General features: G+C 40.2%; 1 protein-coding gene across 1 annotated transcript; it reads left to right on the top strand.

The window, feature by feature from the left end:
• Positions 1 to 3,283: 3,283 nt before the first annotated feature.
• On the top strand, positions 3,284 to 4,478 carry LOC131225701 (nicotianamine synthase-like). Its single transcript, XM_058221277.1, has one exon. The coding sequence runs from the start codon at positions 3,348 to 3,350 to the stop codon at positions 4,305 to 4,307; it is 960 nt and encodes a 319-aa protein (XP_058077260.1). The 5' UTR covers positions 3,284 to 3,347; the 3' UTR covers positions 4,308 to 4,478.
• Positions 4,479 to 14,764: the final 10,286 nt, after the last annotated feature.

The raw sequence follows: 14,764 nt of genomic DNA, 5'->3' as shown, positions 1-14,764 counted from the left end.
CAATAAATCAAATCAACCTAATCATATGATTTTATATGATAGCTTATAAGATGGATGGTCAAGATCATTTAATTAATAATATGCATAAATCTAACTATTCGTCGAGACATCATGAATTGCTTAATAAAATCCCCTCCACCTCATCCATGAGTTAAAAATTAGATGGCTATAATTAGGCATATTTAGGGATGGATGGGATCATCTCACCAGCACTGATGATGTTGAGTGGGTCGTGGACACTTTCATGTCAAAGATGGACCAGAGAAGGCCTGATTGGAGGCGGAAGTGATCCGAACAGTCGGAACCTTAAAACAGGCATATCTCACAAATCGGAATAAGTTATTCGACATATCATATATGATTTTGGGGTATGAGAAGCTACTTTAGCTAACCAACCCTGCTATGCTAGGTTACCCATGCCAAATTTGCGAGATTCCATCAGATCGACGGTCAAAAATCCATTTTATTTCCGTTTTTACTAGTTATAGTAAGTTTTAGTTTGATCATAACTCTTCATCCTTTGAGATTTAGGAGTTGTGTCCAACATGAAAAAGTCTTAGTCAGGAGAAAAATGTGGTTAGGCCAAATAGGACACTTACCATTTTTGGCCGAAAACCATGAAGCCTAGTGGAAATCGTGACCGTCTATAAAATAGTAACTTTACTATTTATAGTAAGTCATGAATTTTAGAGAGTTTTAGTTGGAGTTTGATTTTGAAACTTCTTCCTAAGTTTGGGATCACTATTTTAAGGATTGTAAATTCATTTTTATGATCAATGAAGTTATTTTTGAATTTCTTAGAATTTATTTTTATTTTTTTATTTTTCCTCGTGAACTCCAGTAATCTTTGTGAAAGTTCTAGAGAAGCGCCTGAATTCGGAGTAGTTATTCTCTTGATCTCATCGCATCCATCCCTGTGTCAGCCGAGCCCAAAGACAACCCGGATTGATAGTTCGGACTAAGGTTCCAGTGCAGCTAGGAGCACCTTAACTTACGGTAACGAGGAAGCAATGGTTCACTCTCCCTTTTTCATGTAACAAAATGAGCTATATGACACTAACAGAATGTGTCATGTCATACATTTGTTCAGTATACGTGGCAAGTAGTCACCTAAATCCAAACGGTACAAATTTTGTGCCCCACTGTGGATGGGGCGTCACCCAAAAATCTCACTGATTGGACGATTTCAACTGTCCAAACAGTATGTAGAATGAATGGCCAAAAAAGAAAATGAGCAAATGGGTGCAAATTGGACAAGCAAATCTCCACAGACTGAGACCTGGGACCATCCAATCAATCTTATTTTCGAATTATGCTCCATCCACAGAGGGACCTAGGATTCTCAGTGTGTGGTCGTATATCATCTACAGTCCGGAAGAGCATCATACAGTTTCTAAAATAAGCACACAAAAGGGGCTAATCTAGCCAAAGCCTAGCTAGCAAAAAGGCAATTAGAATATATATAATATCATTATAGGCAATTAGAATATAATATCGTTATCTAAGTCTAGTTAGTGAAAGTTAATCAAGTGTTCAGTCCCTATCAAGGAAGGCATGCACAACGACGGATGCTACAGTCGTGTTGTAAAACTGGGTAGCTTGACTGGAAACTCAGCCGAGTCAACTTTACTCAAATCAAATCACTCACCCGGTCAACCATCTTTTAAATGAAAAGCAAAATGCCAATGAGTACAAATGGGACTGCTCTAGTCGGGTCGAGGGCGTCCTTAACCCGATCTATTTAATAATAGGGTCAGAATTTTGGCATCATAAACCACCCATTAAAATTTGGGTTGGGTCTAGATTAGGTCCAAAGTTTAAAAAAAAAGAAAAAGAAAGAAAGGACCAATTTATTTATTAATATGTTAGATTTGTGTATAAAAGGACCCAAGCCTGGTCAATTCATTTCATGTATCAATATGTGAGGTTTGGGTCAAGTCCCAGTCAGGTATAGCTTGTTCAAGTGGGTTTTCAAATAAATCATTTCTTAAATATGTTAGTACGAAGATTTGATTGAATAAGATTCGAGAGTTAATGGTCCTATTTTATCTTAGATAAACTTCATAAGAATATTAGAACAAATAATCCATGTAGTGCTTCCAATAAAATATTATCATGCTAAGGATATAAAGGATCAAAAAAGAAAAGAAGAAGAAAAAAGGGACTTTTACTGCAAAATTCTTTAAGAATTAACATTTTATCAAATAATTCATCGAAGGTTAAAAATTATAGGGAGGTGCTTTTTGAGGAATGAAATTACAAAAAATGCTCTCATTCAACTTTTCTTTAAAAATTAGTGAAAGTCGAACTTGTAGGAGCCACATGATATGTGTATAACATCCAAGCCATCCGATATATGCACCCCACCATGGTGATCGCATGAACCAAAAAATATGCCACTCAAATCATTACATAGGCTACACTTAAATTTGGATGTTTTGAGTTGTTTATATTAATTTTTATGGATTGGACCACCTTGGAATTGGATCTCCAATATTTTTGGTTCATCTTATAATCATGTAGCCATATATATCAATTGGATATCAAGCACACACCAGGTAGACCTTGAATTCTCCTCTTTGTAAAGAAAAATCAAACACAGGAAGTAATGTAATTTCTCTTTTGAAAAAGAACTGCCAGGGAATATGGGCTATGGGAGACACTATTTGGTAAAATCTGAATTATAGAGGCATTTTACGATAAATATTCCCAAAAAAACAAATAATAATAAATAAATAAATAAATAAAAATCCAAAAAGAAAGTCTCCCATGTAATTTCCTCCAAAACCCAATACTCCTATTTGAATTTCTAAATTAGGATGGGTTTAGGATTGGCCCTTAAATCTCATAACTTGCCCAGGTGGTGTTAGTTAATGAACCAGATGGTTAGATTTCCTTATGCTTATTATATCAATTAACTAATTTTCTTAGGTCTAAGTTGGGTTGGAGCTTGGGCCAGGTCCTTTCCAAATAGCCAAAATCAAACCCATTTAAAAGCTATGTCAAGGTCAGAACTAGGTCTGATTTGAGAGGTGCCAGGCCTAGGGTTGAACTTTGGGACTCGAACCTGTTCCATGGATAGACTCTATATATGTATATATAGATGTATGTATGTAAAACGACTCAATTAAGAAAAGATTCAGTCCAAGCCTCTGAGTCAACCCAGACCCAGTAATACATACACCCGAGTCGAGTTTGTGGGCTTTTTGAAGTACGGCTACAGTTATGCTTTCCTCCAAAGTGGGCCCCATGAAGTGCCCATAAATAACACCCCCTTTGGTGGAATGAGAGTGTCTCTTGACCTCTAAAAGAGCCTATTTGCAACATCACAAAGGAAGGGTGTCGACATGGGATTCCAGGAAGAGATGTTGATAGAGAGGGTATGTGAGCTCTATGACCACATCTCAAGGTTGGAGAGCCTCAAACCCTCCAAAGATGTCAACATGCTATTCACCCAACTAGTCCTCACATGCATGCCACCATGCCCTATTGATGTGGCCCAGCTTAGTAAGGGTGTTCAAGACATCCGATCAAAGCTCATTAGACTTTGTGGGGAAGCTGAGGGCCTCTTAGAGAGCCATTTCTCTTCCATCTTAGGCTCTTTTGCCAACCCTCTTGACCATGTTGATATCTTCCCATACTACTCTAATTATCTCAAGCTGAGCCACTTAGAGTACACCATACTCATCAAACATTGCACCCATGAGCCCAACCGGGTCGCCTTCGTAGGTTCTGGTCCCCTACCGCTTACTTCCATCGTTCTCGCTTCATATCATTTGCAGTCCACCACATTCCACAATTACGACATCGACCCATCAGCCAACTCCAAGGCCCTCCACCTCGTGTCCACCAACCCCGACCTATCGAAGCGGATGTTCTTCCACACCACTAACATCATGGATGTCACACATAACTTGAGGGGATGTGAAGTAGTCTTTTTAGCTGCTCTCGTCGGCATGGACATGGAGGAGAAGGTCCAAGTTGTGGACCACTTGGCTAAGTACATGGCGCCTGGTGCACTCCTGATGCTGAGGAGCGCGCATGGCGCGCGTGCGTTCCTCTATCCGGTGATCAAGCCATGTGATCTCCATGGATTCGAGGTTCTTTCGGAGTTTCATCCGACGGATGAAGTTATAAATTCAGTCATCGTGGCCCGAAAATGCCCGGTACCGATTCATGTTCATTCCATGGACCAGGGGCTCAGCCCTCTCATTCTCCCTAGCAAGTGTTCTGAGATTCAAGCCTTCAATCCTCTCAACCTTGGTCCCATGATTGAAGAGCTGGCTCTTGAGGAGCAACTTTCTTGATTTATCTAGCATTACCATCCATCCATTCCTATGGAAATGGATGTTTTGATTGTTTTTCTAAAAGATTTTATGCATCTCTAACCTTGTGTACTTGCACCATGTTTCCTTCTATGTATGCATCTTGATTTCCTAGAAATAAAAACACCCAACTAGCCTTTTGTGTTAGAAATAGATTATTGAATGCTTATATCTAAGTTAGTAATTATCACTAACACTTTATCTCTCGTAGGCGAAAGAGATCCTGACCGTTCATCTACTGGGGCATATCATAGATGGGCTTTGCACAAGAAACCAGAACAACTGGATGATCCTAACCACTGATTGGAGAATTTTTGCACATTGAATGTTGGCGGTTGGTTCAATTTCGGTTCCTAACTATCCATTTGAAATCATCAAACGATACGATTGGTGCCCAGGATTGCTAAAAAAATTGTTTTAGCCATCCATTTGTTTTATTCACTGTGGCCCACCTGAATGGAATAGCCTGATTTTCAGACCATAAGGTTTAAACAGTATCCCACCTGAAGAAAAGTCAGGTTTTGTACACGTGTGGCATGTTGGTATGGGTGGTAGCGTGGGGATGAGCAAGGGTGCACGCATGTAGGCTTAATGAACCTCCCACGTGCGTGTGAAACCATGCCCACCCACATGCAGCGAATCACTCAATATGGCCCACTCATGTGAGATCTACCGTTTAATCTGGTTCTATGAAAGAGACTGGCTCAAAATGCAGTCACTTTCAAACCCTAAGTGGGCCACAGCTTAAGATAATTTTATTTTGTTTAGGTGTCCATTATTTTAGACCTTAGGATTGAATGGTTTTCAGTACAGAAGATTTAAATAGTGTTGCCCATCTGATGGAAGGCTCAGATACTCACACTGGTGCCGGATTGGCACGTGTTCTTGCATGTGTGTCAAGACAGAAAAGGTGGAAGAAGGCTTTTCAAAAGATTCAGCTCAAAATGTTTCTTCAAAAGCCTGAAGAGTTATTGATCAGATTCGTCCACATCCCTACAGACCATCTTATTCCATTTTTAATTTAATTAGTTGGGTTGATTTGCAGTACGAATGCTTAGGTTTTGGATGGTTGTGTAGTACAAATGCTCAGATTCACCTTCTATACAGGACTACATTGCTAAAGCTTGTTTATACATCTAAAAATTATATATAAAGAAAAATAAATTTTTTATATATCTATTTTATTAAATTATAAAAATTAAAAAGGAAGAATGGTGTGAAATACACTATGATTCTATCACACTACTCTACTACTGTTTGTACAACTGTACATTTCTATCCCATTATCTGTACATATCTATCCTAACAATCCCACATGAACCTCATTCTTGCAGCCCCAACTCTGTGGGCCCACTTTGATGTATGTGGTATATCAATTCCATCAATCCATTTTGCAATTCATTTTAGGACATGAGCCCAAACATAAGATCTAAAGCTCAGGTGGACCACAATACAGGAATATCCCTAGCACACTAGAAAGTAATGTTTATATGCCATCCAACTCATTCACAAGTTGACTCTAAAGTAGATGGAGGAGAAACTTCCATGGCCCGCAAACTGTTTTCAATCATAGATGTCTTTATCCATTTGTTTCTTATAGTGTAGTCTACTTGAATTTTGGGTCGCTATTGTATGTGGACTCGTCCTTAAGTGAGATAGCAAAATAGATGAATAGAGTGAATATAACACATCCATCATAGTGGGCCCCACAAAGTTTCGGGTTGCATGCAATCGACATCCACACTTTTGGCACAATCCTCAGCCTATAGTTTTAAGGATACATCAGAACTACAGTACTGATCAGATGGGACATTAAGTAGCGGTACTGGAGATTAGGACATTTTCTCTCCCTTCTTTTTATTTGTATTAATAAAATATTACCAAAAAGTATGGCAGTAGATGAGACAACCCAATACATATCTTTTATATATATATGTGTGTGTGCGTGTGTGTGTGTGTGTGTGTGTGTGTGTGTGTGTGTGTGTGTGTGTGGGAGAAGGTTCTATGCGGTTGAGCTCATGGGAACTTTCCATGAGGTCGAACTGTGTGGGCCCCACCATGATGTATGTCGAACATCAACACCATGCATTTGATGGGTCCCCTTTAAATTATGGGATATCCCAAAAATCAGCCGTATGCGGAACTCGGGTGGGCCATACCATCTAAAATCATGTGAAGACATTCCTAAAACATATAAAAGCACTTGGTGGGGCCCACCTGCAATTTGGATGCATCTGAAACATGGTCTGACCCCTCATCCAAGTGGGACCCACATAATGGATAGGCTGGATTTGTGAACCACATCTCGGTGGGCCCAAAAAATGATTATGAATGTTTTAATGGAGGGTAACACCTCTCAACTTTTGTATGTGGTGTGGCCCACACAAGTCACGGATTAACTTGTTTTTAAGCGTTAGGCCCACCATGGAATGGTGCATTTGACTAATGGGGTAGATGTTCGACACGCACATCACGGTGGGGCCCACACAACTCGATTGCATGGAACCTTTTCTATATATATATATATATAGCGGAACGCTCACCTGCGAACCAGTTCGTGTGGACTACCGACCAACTTTTTTGAGAACTCATCATATCTGATGATTCTTGAAAATCTGAACGGTCCACATGAAGCAGAACCTCATAAAACCCCCTAGTACCAATTTTTACTTTGAACCAAAACTTTGGTGGGCCATAAAAATGCAAACAATTTCTTCCTTTGATTTGAATCTCTTTATTATGGCCCACCAAAATCTTTGATCAGGGTGAAAATTCACCCCCAAGGTTTCATAGGATTCCGTATCTTATGGACCGTCTGGATTCAACACCCTAGACACGTGTGGAAAAGTGCGCACATGCGTAGGTGCGTAGGAGAGCATGCCTCATATATATATATATATATCTCGGAATGCTCAGCTAAGAACCAGTTTGCACTAAAGTCCTACCAACTTTTTTGAGAACTCATCATACTTGATGGGTCTCAAAAATCTAAACAGTCCACGTGAAGTAGAACCTCATGAAATCCACTGGTACTAATTTTTACTCTGAACCAAAACTCTGGTGGGCCATGAAAAATGAAAACAATTTCTTACCTTGATTTGTATTTCTCTTTTCTATGGCATACCAGAATCTTAGATTAGGGTGAAAATTCGTCCCCTGAGTTTCATGCGATTCCGCATCATGGACTGTTCGGTTTAGACCCGCATAACACGTGTGCAAAGGTGTGCATGTGCGTAGGTGCGTAGGTGAGCCCAAAGTTGAAGTATTAATCTGTGAGTGCATTTCCTTTTAATCTCCATGGAGGGTGAGGCACATTGTATGGACCGTTTGGGTCATTTAAACATGACCCAGATCCAAATGTCATGGTTTTGACTCATCCAATAACCATATATATATATATATATATATATATATATATATATATATATGGACGTATGCTAGCAAACCACCTCTCATCTACCAAAAACAAAGGGTCAGAACGTCGTAGAAAGAGCGTGTATGCTCACGTCGGCCCAGCAACGAATCTACTATATATAGGAAACGTAGGCGTGCAATATTCTTATTTTGCATTAATGCTCCAAGACAAAAACGGTGGTCGGCCACAAAACCTTTGCTGACGTGTCAAATGATCTTCGGTCGCTCATTTATCACTGATGTCATCCAATCACATGCATTAGACGGTCACAAACAACCAATGCAACTTTTAGGTGATGACTTATCGTTTGGACGGTCTTGATTGATGGTGAGATGGATGGTTGATACTTCGTACATGCATTTATGTTGGGTCTTGCTACTTCAATGCATCTGCTACTACAAGAAAACGGCAGTTATAACGGTTTTATAGCTATGCCATGCAGCCGGTGCTGGTGGTGACTCGCCAAGCGTACACGTGGCGTTGTTTTCTCGGACGTGGCTTCGATCGGTGGATCCCTTATTATGGGGCCCACCGTAATGTATTGATCTTATATCTACGCTGTCCATCCGCTCCCCAGCTTATTTTAGAACATAAGCTCAGAAGGTGCAGCAGATCCAAATCTCAGGTGGACCACACGACAGGAAACAGTGGTGGTGGAACTTCTTACGGGCCACGGGGATGTTTATTTGCCATCTAAGCCGTTGATAAGGTCATCACGACCTGGATGAAGGGACCACAAAAATATACAAGCTTGATCCAAAACTTTTGTGGCTAGTAAGAAGTTTTTAATGGTGGGCATTCAATCACCATTGTTTCATGTGTCGTGGTTCACATGAGATTTGGATATGGATATTGGAAATCAATTCAGATACATGGCTGGATGTGTAATGGACGGTTGGGATTTGATCATGCATATACAAATACAATACATACGTGTTAGATGTGCCAAAGTCGTATAAAGTCATATATGCTATTATTTGAATCCAGCAGATATACTTGGATTACGATAAGGATTGCCCGACTAATCAACCACTGATCAACAAGAAATCAAGTGATTTGCAAAGGAAGTGATTAATCCCTCATATAGGTTCTTTTTACCTTAGATATTTATATAAGAACTTTTATTTGTCGAAACTTGAAAGGTCATGATTTATCTAGCAGACTGTGACCTAAAAAATCACCGAGGCCTTAAATATTCAGGGTCTAACAATGAGATTTTGAATAAAACTAAACTAATGTGTATGCATGACATAAGTGGAGAGATTAAATTAGACTAACTTAAGTTAAGATAAGATAAGTGTCCATATTGGATAAAAAATTTTAATAGCTAGTATTAAATTGTATAAGAGGTTTGTTATCCACTGCTTTTACAAACTTGGGTTAGGTGATAGCCATACATATAGTCCCTTATCTTTAGAGATCAATGATTCGATTGGTTAAGGACTTTGGCTTGATACGCCTCTATTTTGAGAAGAGGTTGGGTAATCATTATGTTGTGCTTGCTTATATTTCTAGTTTTTATGGCTTTCTCTTCTTGATATATCGCTTAGTGATTTATGGACGTGTGTGCCCAATTAAACTTCTATGTATCTTCGTATGTTACCACCTTAGTGTCACATTGGGTTAGGCATGCTCTTGTGGGCACTCTGCTTATGTGCGGCTTGTATTTTCTAACCACGTATCTCAGAGAAATGATCACTTTTAGGATTTCGGTCATGCATATCTTCAGGTGCTATATAACATTTCCTATGTGGGACGTATCTTTAAGAGGTATCTTTCGAATCTTTACGATATTCTCTCGAATGCTTTTCTGGTGTCTGTTAAGGCGCGCCAACACATAATGACATCTATCTGTTAGAGCTAACAATAACAAGTTAGGTATAAATAATGGATATGCTTCATTTTTAGGATCTTATATTAGAATGAATTTTCCAAATGAATGGACCACTTCAATATAAGGCACGTTGTAGACAGTACCCCACCCTGGGCCAACAAGCTGATTGAATTGGACCCACTCAACCAAACCAAACTTGATGGCGAAGACCCTAACCCTAGAACCCAATTAAAACCCTAAGACCTTAACCGTAGAACCTAGTTAAAACCCAACTAAATCCAATATAGTCCAACCAAGTCTAACCCATTCAAACTTAACCCAATCCAACCTAGTCAAAACCTAACCAAGACTCAATCTTACTCACCAAGTCAACTCACCCGGTTAACCTACCTATTCCACTTACGTAGTTAACCCATTGATTCAAGCAAAATTCAAAACTAGGTCCAAAGTAAGCCCAATCCAATGCCCTGAGAAAAATCGGTGCTTATAATAGTGTAACCCCGTGGAAGCTAGAACCACCACATGTGCATAAGCACCCACCTACCAAAGCAAGGGGAGTGGAATGGCTTGGGCGACACACTGTGTGCTACCTGCCACATGGCAAGCCCCTTGCCTTGGCAGGAGGGGTGCAACACATGTGGGGTTACGCTTGACTCACGGGTGCAAGCATGTGTAATTGCAAAAGTCTCAAATACTCTTCTTTTGAGCCCAAATCACCGTCTTATCAATCCATCTAGCCAACAAGATCTTGCCACACGTTACACCCCACCCCACCCCATGCAGTAGATAAAAAAAAAAAAAACCCAGCAAGACATCCAATAGATCTAGAACACACGTAAACGTCTAGTAAATCCCAAAGCACCCAGTTGATCATTAACCATCCATCACATCGATCCCCACACCAAGGAGAATGAGAGTAGTAGAAAAGAGTCAAGCCCAAGTCTAGCTTGATCAAGCTAGATCTCTAACCTCTTGAGCAACCTAAGTCTTAATCCAAGCCACTCAACCAATTCTTGTGACACAACCACACATCCAACCGTCCAATCTTCAATTAACTTCATCTAGCATTGGCATTGTGCAGACATCTATACATCAACCTTGCATTGCATTACTCACCTAAGCGACTCAAGCATATGCTCTACAATTTATTGATGTAGTTGAATTCCGCTCATCGGAAACTTTGATTGATTAGTTTATGCTTTGACAAGTGGGAGATCAGTCAATGCAGATTTATCAAATCTAGGCTATAACTTGTCATAGGCATTGCATTCAACATTGCATTGCATACACAACATTACACAACTCGACGAATATAAGTATCACATACATAGCACTTAATACCTCGATTAGTTCAAGTGTATGCTCTATGACTCGTTGAAATAATCGGATCTTGCCCACTAGAAACTTAGATTAGTTGGTTATCACTTTAATAAGTGGGAGACTTAGGGCAAATTTATCTAGCCTACGATACAACTTGTCATAGGCATTGCATTGAACATAACATTACGCACTTTAGTATCTTTATCATGCATGAACCAATTGCAATTCTCAATAGTTCGTTTGATCCTGTGAATTAGAGACCATACATTTGTACAGACAAAATCATTGTTACACGTCATCCCTCTCTGTAACTACAATTCCTTATTCAGAATCTTCAATCGCAAATCAAGAAGTCATTTTTAGGATAAAGAATCCTCCTACCATTTCTACATTGTCGCTTGCCAAACATCCTCTCTCCCAGTAACCACAATCCCTTATCTAAAATCTTCAATCACATATCAAGAAGTCATTCTAGGACAGGGAATCATCGTATTCTCTATAACATTTCTGCATGATCTAGCCAATGATAAAATTGAATTAATTAACTAACGGTGACTCCAATCAAACATATTAACCCTGTGTACAAAAATCACAGCCGTGAGCATAATCCAACTTAAGATCTAAGGTATATATACATACATCACAATGGCCCCACAGCTAGTGATCCACCCACATCAATGTATCCCGGGATCGATCGAAACCGCATTCGGTTGTATTGGAGCCGATTGGGTTCAGATCAGGGTAACACTGAACCTACAACTGTGGGGCCGACGTTGATGTATCTTTTATATATCCACCATGTTTATATATTTTTCCAGCTTATTTTAAGGACTTGGGCCAAAAAATAAAGCAGATCCAAATCTGGTGGACCACACCATACCAAACAGAGAACAGCGGTGATGGACCATTAAAAACCTCCTCTGGCCCAGAGAAGTTTTGGATCATGCTAATATTTATGTTTAGGCTTCATACAGGTCTGTATAACCTTATTAAAGGTTGGATCAAATACGGTGGGCGTCCAATCACCACTGTTTCCTGTAGTCTGGTCCACTGAAATTTGGATCTGCTTCATTTTTATGCCCATGTCCAAAAATAATCCAGAAAAACGGATGGATGGCGTGGATATATGACACATAGATCAAGGTGGGTCCCACGGTCACGGCCTGACCGAATACACTCCCGATTGTATCGTGAACCAGACGGCCCAACTAGATTTCCCAACTGTCAATGGAACATAGCCGAAAAATAGCACGAAGATATGATTTCATCCTTCTGATACGGGAACTCACTCTTTTACTTCTAACCGTCCATTCGATAGACATTCTGAGATGAATAGGTTTCCTTGGTCAGTGTGAATTTCGTCATATACTCCATCGACAATGGAACCTACAATTTGGATGGTCTGGATTTTATTACATCAGTGCCACATGCGAGGAAGACTAGTCACCATCATTTTAACAAACTTAAAAAAAACATACAAGTAGGATTTGGGTTTTGGACGATTGTCATAACACGAAGGTTTTTCACACCTTCGCGCGTATATAAGGTAGCATCCATACACGCCCCTTTTTGTGCCTAGGCACGTGTGCTAGAGCCGAGCGTCTCTCGGGTGGGCCACATCATACATATGCCCTGACACAATCCATACCGTTCGATAGTGGACCAAAGTTTACAGCCACGGAAGAGAATTGCCAAGCTTTTATCAGCCCTACATCATATCCGATTATTTGTTTCTAATGATGTGGCCTACTTTGCGAATCTACAGGCTTGATATTTGATCGAGTGAATGTATGCAGCAAGATCTATCTGATGAACGGCTTGGATCTCACTCTTCTGCGTTGGCTCATGTGGTAAACGGAAATAATGTCCCGTGTACAATTTTCAACTGCCCGAGTATCAATCATCACAATCTCCCGGGCAAACAGTTCATTATCTTTCAGTTTTACCCTGGAAATGATCCCTTGCAGCCCAAGCAAGTAAACTATCATATAGGAAAGTGTACGAATAGAATTCAATCCATGAAAACGGTGGCCACGCTATGATCATCACGTGGTAAAAAAAAATAAAAATCGGGCCGTTCACTGATCTGGGTGGGATAAACAATCAAAATTGGCACAGGGAAGGACTTGAGGTCGAGCACCGTCTTCCTCGAGAGGATAACTATTCCGAATCCACGGAACTTTTCTGAACTCCTCACAGATACTTCTCGAATTCACGAGGAAAGAAAGCAGAAAATAGAAATAAATTCGAAGTTGAGTAATTAATGAAATAAACGAGTTCACAACCCTTTAAATACTTTTTATAGTAAGTTTCGCATGTGGCTTAACCACATTATTCCCGTAAATATTCTAAGCACTTTTTATGTTGGACACAACTCCTAAAGCCAATTAGATGAAGAGTTATAATCAAACTAAAACTTACTATTTATAGTAACAACATAACTAAACATGGAATTAGACTGTCGATAGGATGAAATCTCACAAATTCAGCATGGGCAACCCGGCATAGCCGCATTGGTTGGCTAAAGTAGCTAGTCCTACCCCAAAATCATATATGGTACGTCGAGTAACTCATTCTGGTTTGCGAGATATGCATGTTTATGGTTGTGATGGTCTTAATGATTTTTGCCTCTGATCGGGCCTTCTCTGATGCATCTTGGACATGAAAGTGTCTGCGGCCCGCACTACATCAGAAATAAACGGACAGCTGATGGTATAAAGCAATGCACATATACCTCATCTTATGAGTGAAGAAAATGAATTGGGTCGAGTAATAGGTGTGATTTTTGAAGCAATATCAGCCCATGATAGGTCCCACTAGATGGACAGACCTCATTCGCTCATCACGATGCCACGTATTCTGTAGAAAGATGGCCTTACTACATTCTGGTTCTCCTCGCTTTAGCGATTCATACCATCAGACAGCTGGATTCAGCACTCAGGTGGGCCACCCAATAGGGGAATGCTTTCATCCTAATGAGGGGCCTCAAATGAATGGATTAGATGGAATATAGACACCAACGTGGGTTGACGCACCAATCCCAACCGCTTCCTATGGTGCGGCCTACCTGAGTTTTGGACTGTCGTGGTTTTTGGGTTTGAGGGTGATCACAAGGCAGTGCAACTGAATGGACCAGATCAATCCTTGTGGCACTGAGTTAGTGGGGTCCATTGCAAAGATCCAACAAGGAAATAATGTGGTCTGGTCCGGGTTTTAAAACATCAGTTCATGGCTCATCACAGTTGTAATTATATAAACTGATGCAACAAAGATAACCAAACATCGAAAACACTAATTTTCAAAAGGATTACAACTAGGGCTGAAAGTAGAGCGGGTTGGGTTGGGTCGGGTTGGTGCTCAACCCTAGCCCAACCCAAGGTTCCTACACCTCAATCCAAATTCTCAACCCAAGCCTAATCCAAGCAGGCTGATACATGCTAATATTTTCGTTATTACATTAGTCTATTATATTTTCAATATACGTCTTTTTTTTAGTTATTTATAGTAAAGATCTTCATTTTCTTTCTAAACAAGCTCCTTTAAAAGTTATATTTTGTAGCATGCAATCTATTTGGGAGAGAGAGATTGGCCATATCTTGTTAGCTCAAGGCACGGACCAATGAAACCCGATGGCACTCGAATTTCTTGTGCCTTCAACACAGACAAATTATAAGTAACTTATATATCGATTAGGTTCGGGTTGGGCCGGGCAACCTGAGCCTAACCCAAGTTTTATCAGGTTGGTGTTTGTATAGCCCAAGCCTGAGACCGGACCCGATACATCCTGCCCAAGCCCAACCCAATGTCGGGTCGGTCATTGGTCAGTCGGGTTGCCCGAATTGCGACTCTTAACAATAATCTAGCAAAAAA

Source organism: Magnolia sinica, chromosome 14 (genome assembly GCF_029962835.1).
Source record: "Magnolia sinica isolate HGM2019 chromosome 14, MsV1, whole genome shotgun sequence".
Lineage (NCBI taxonomy): Eukaryota > Viridiplantae > Streptophyta > Magnoliopsida > Magnoliales > Magnoliaceae > Magnolia > Magnolia sinica.
Note: the sequence above shows the minus strand (reverse complement) of the source record. Positions and strands in the feature narration are given on the sequence as shown.

Bases quoted from the DNA above. Each gene is read 5' to 3' on its own strand.
- LOC131225701 (XM_058221277.1), top strand. From the start codon at position 3,348: ATGGGATTCCAGGAAGAGATGTTGATAGAGAGGGTATGTGAGCTCTAT.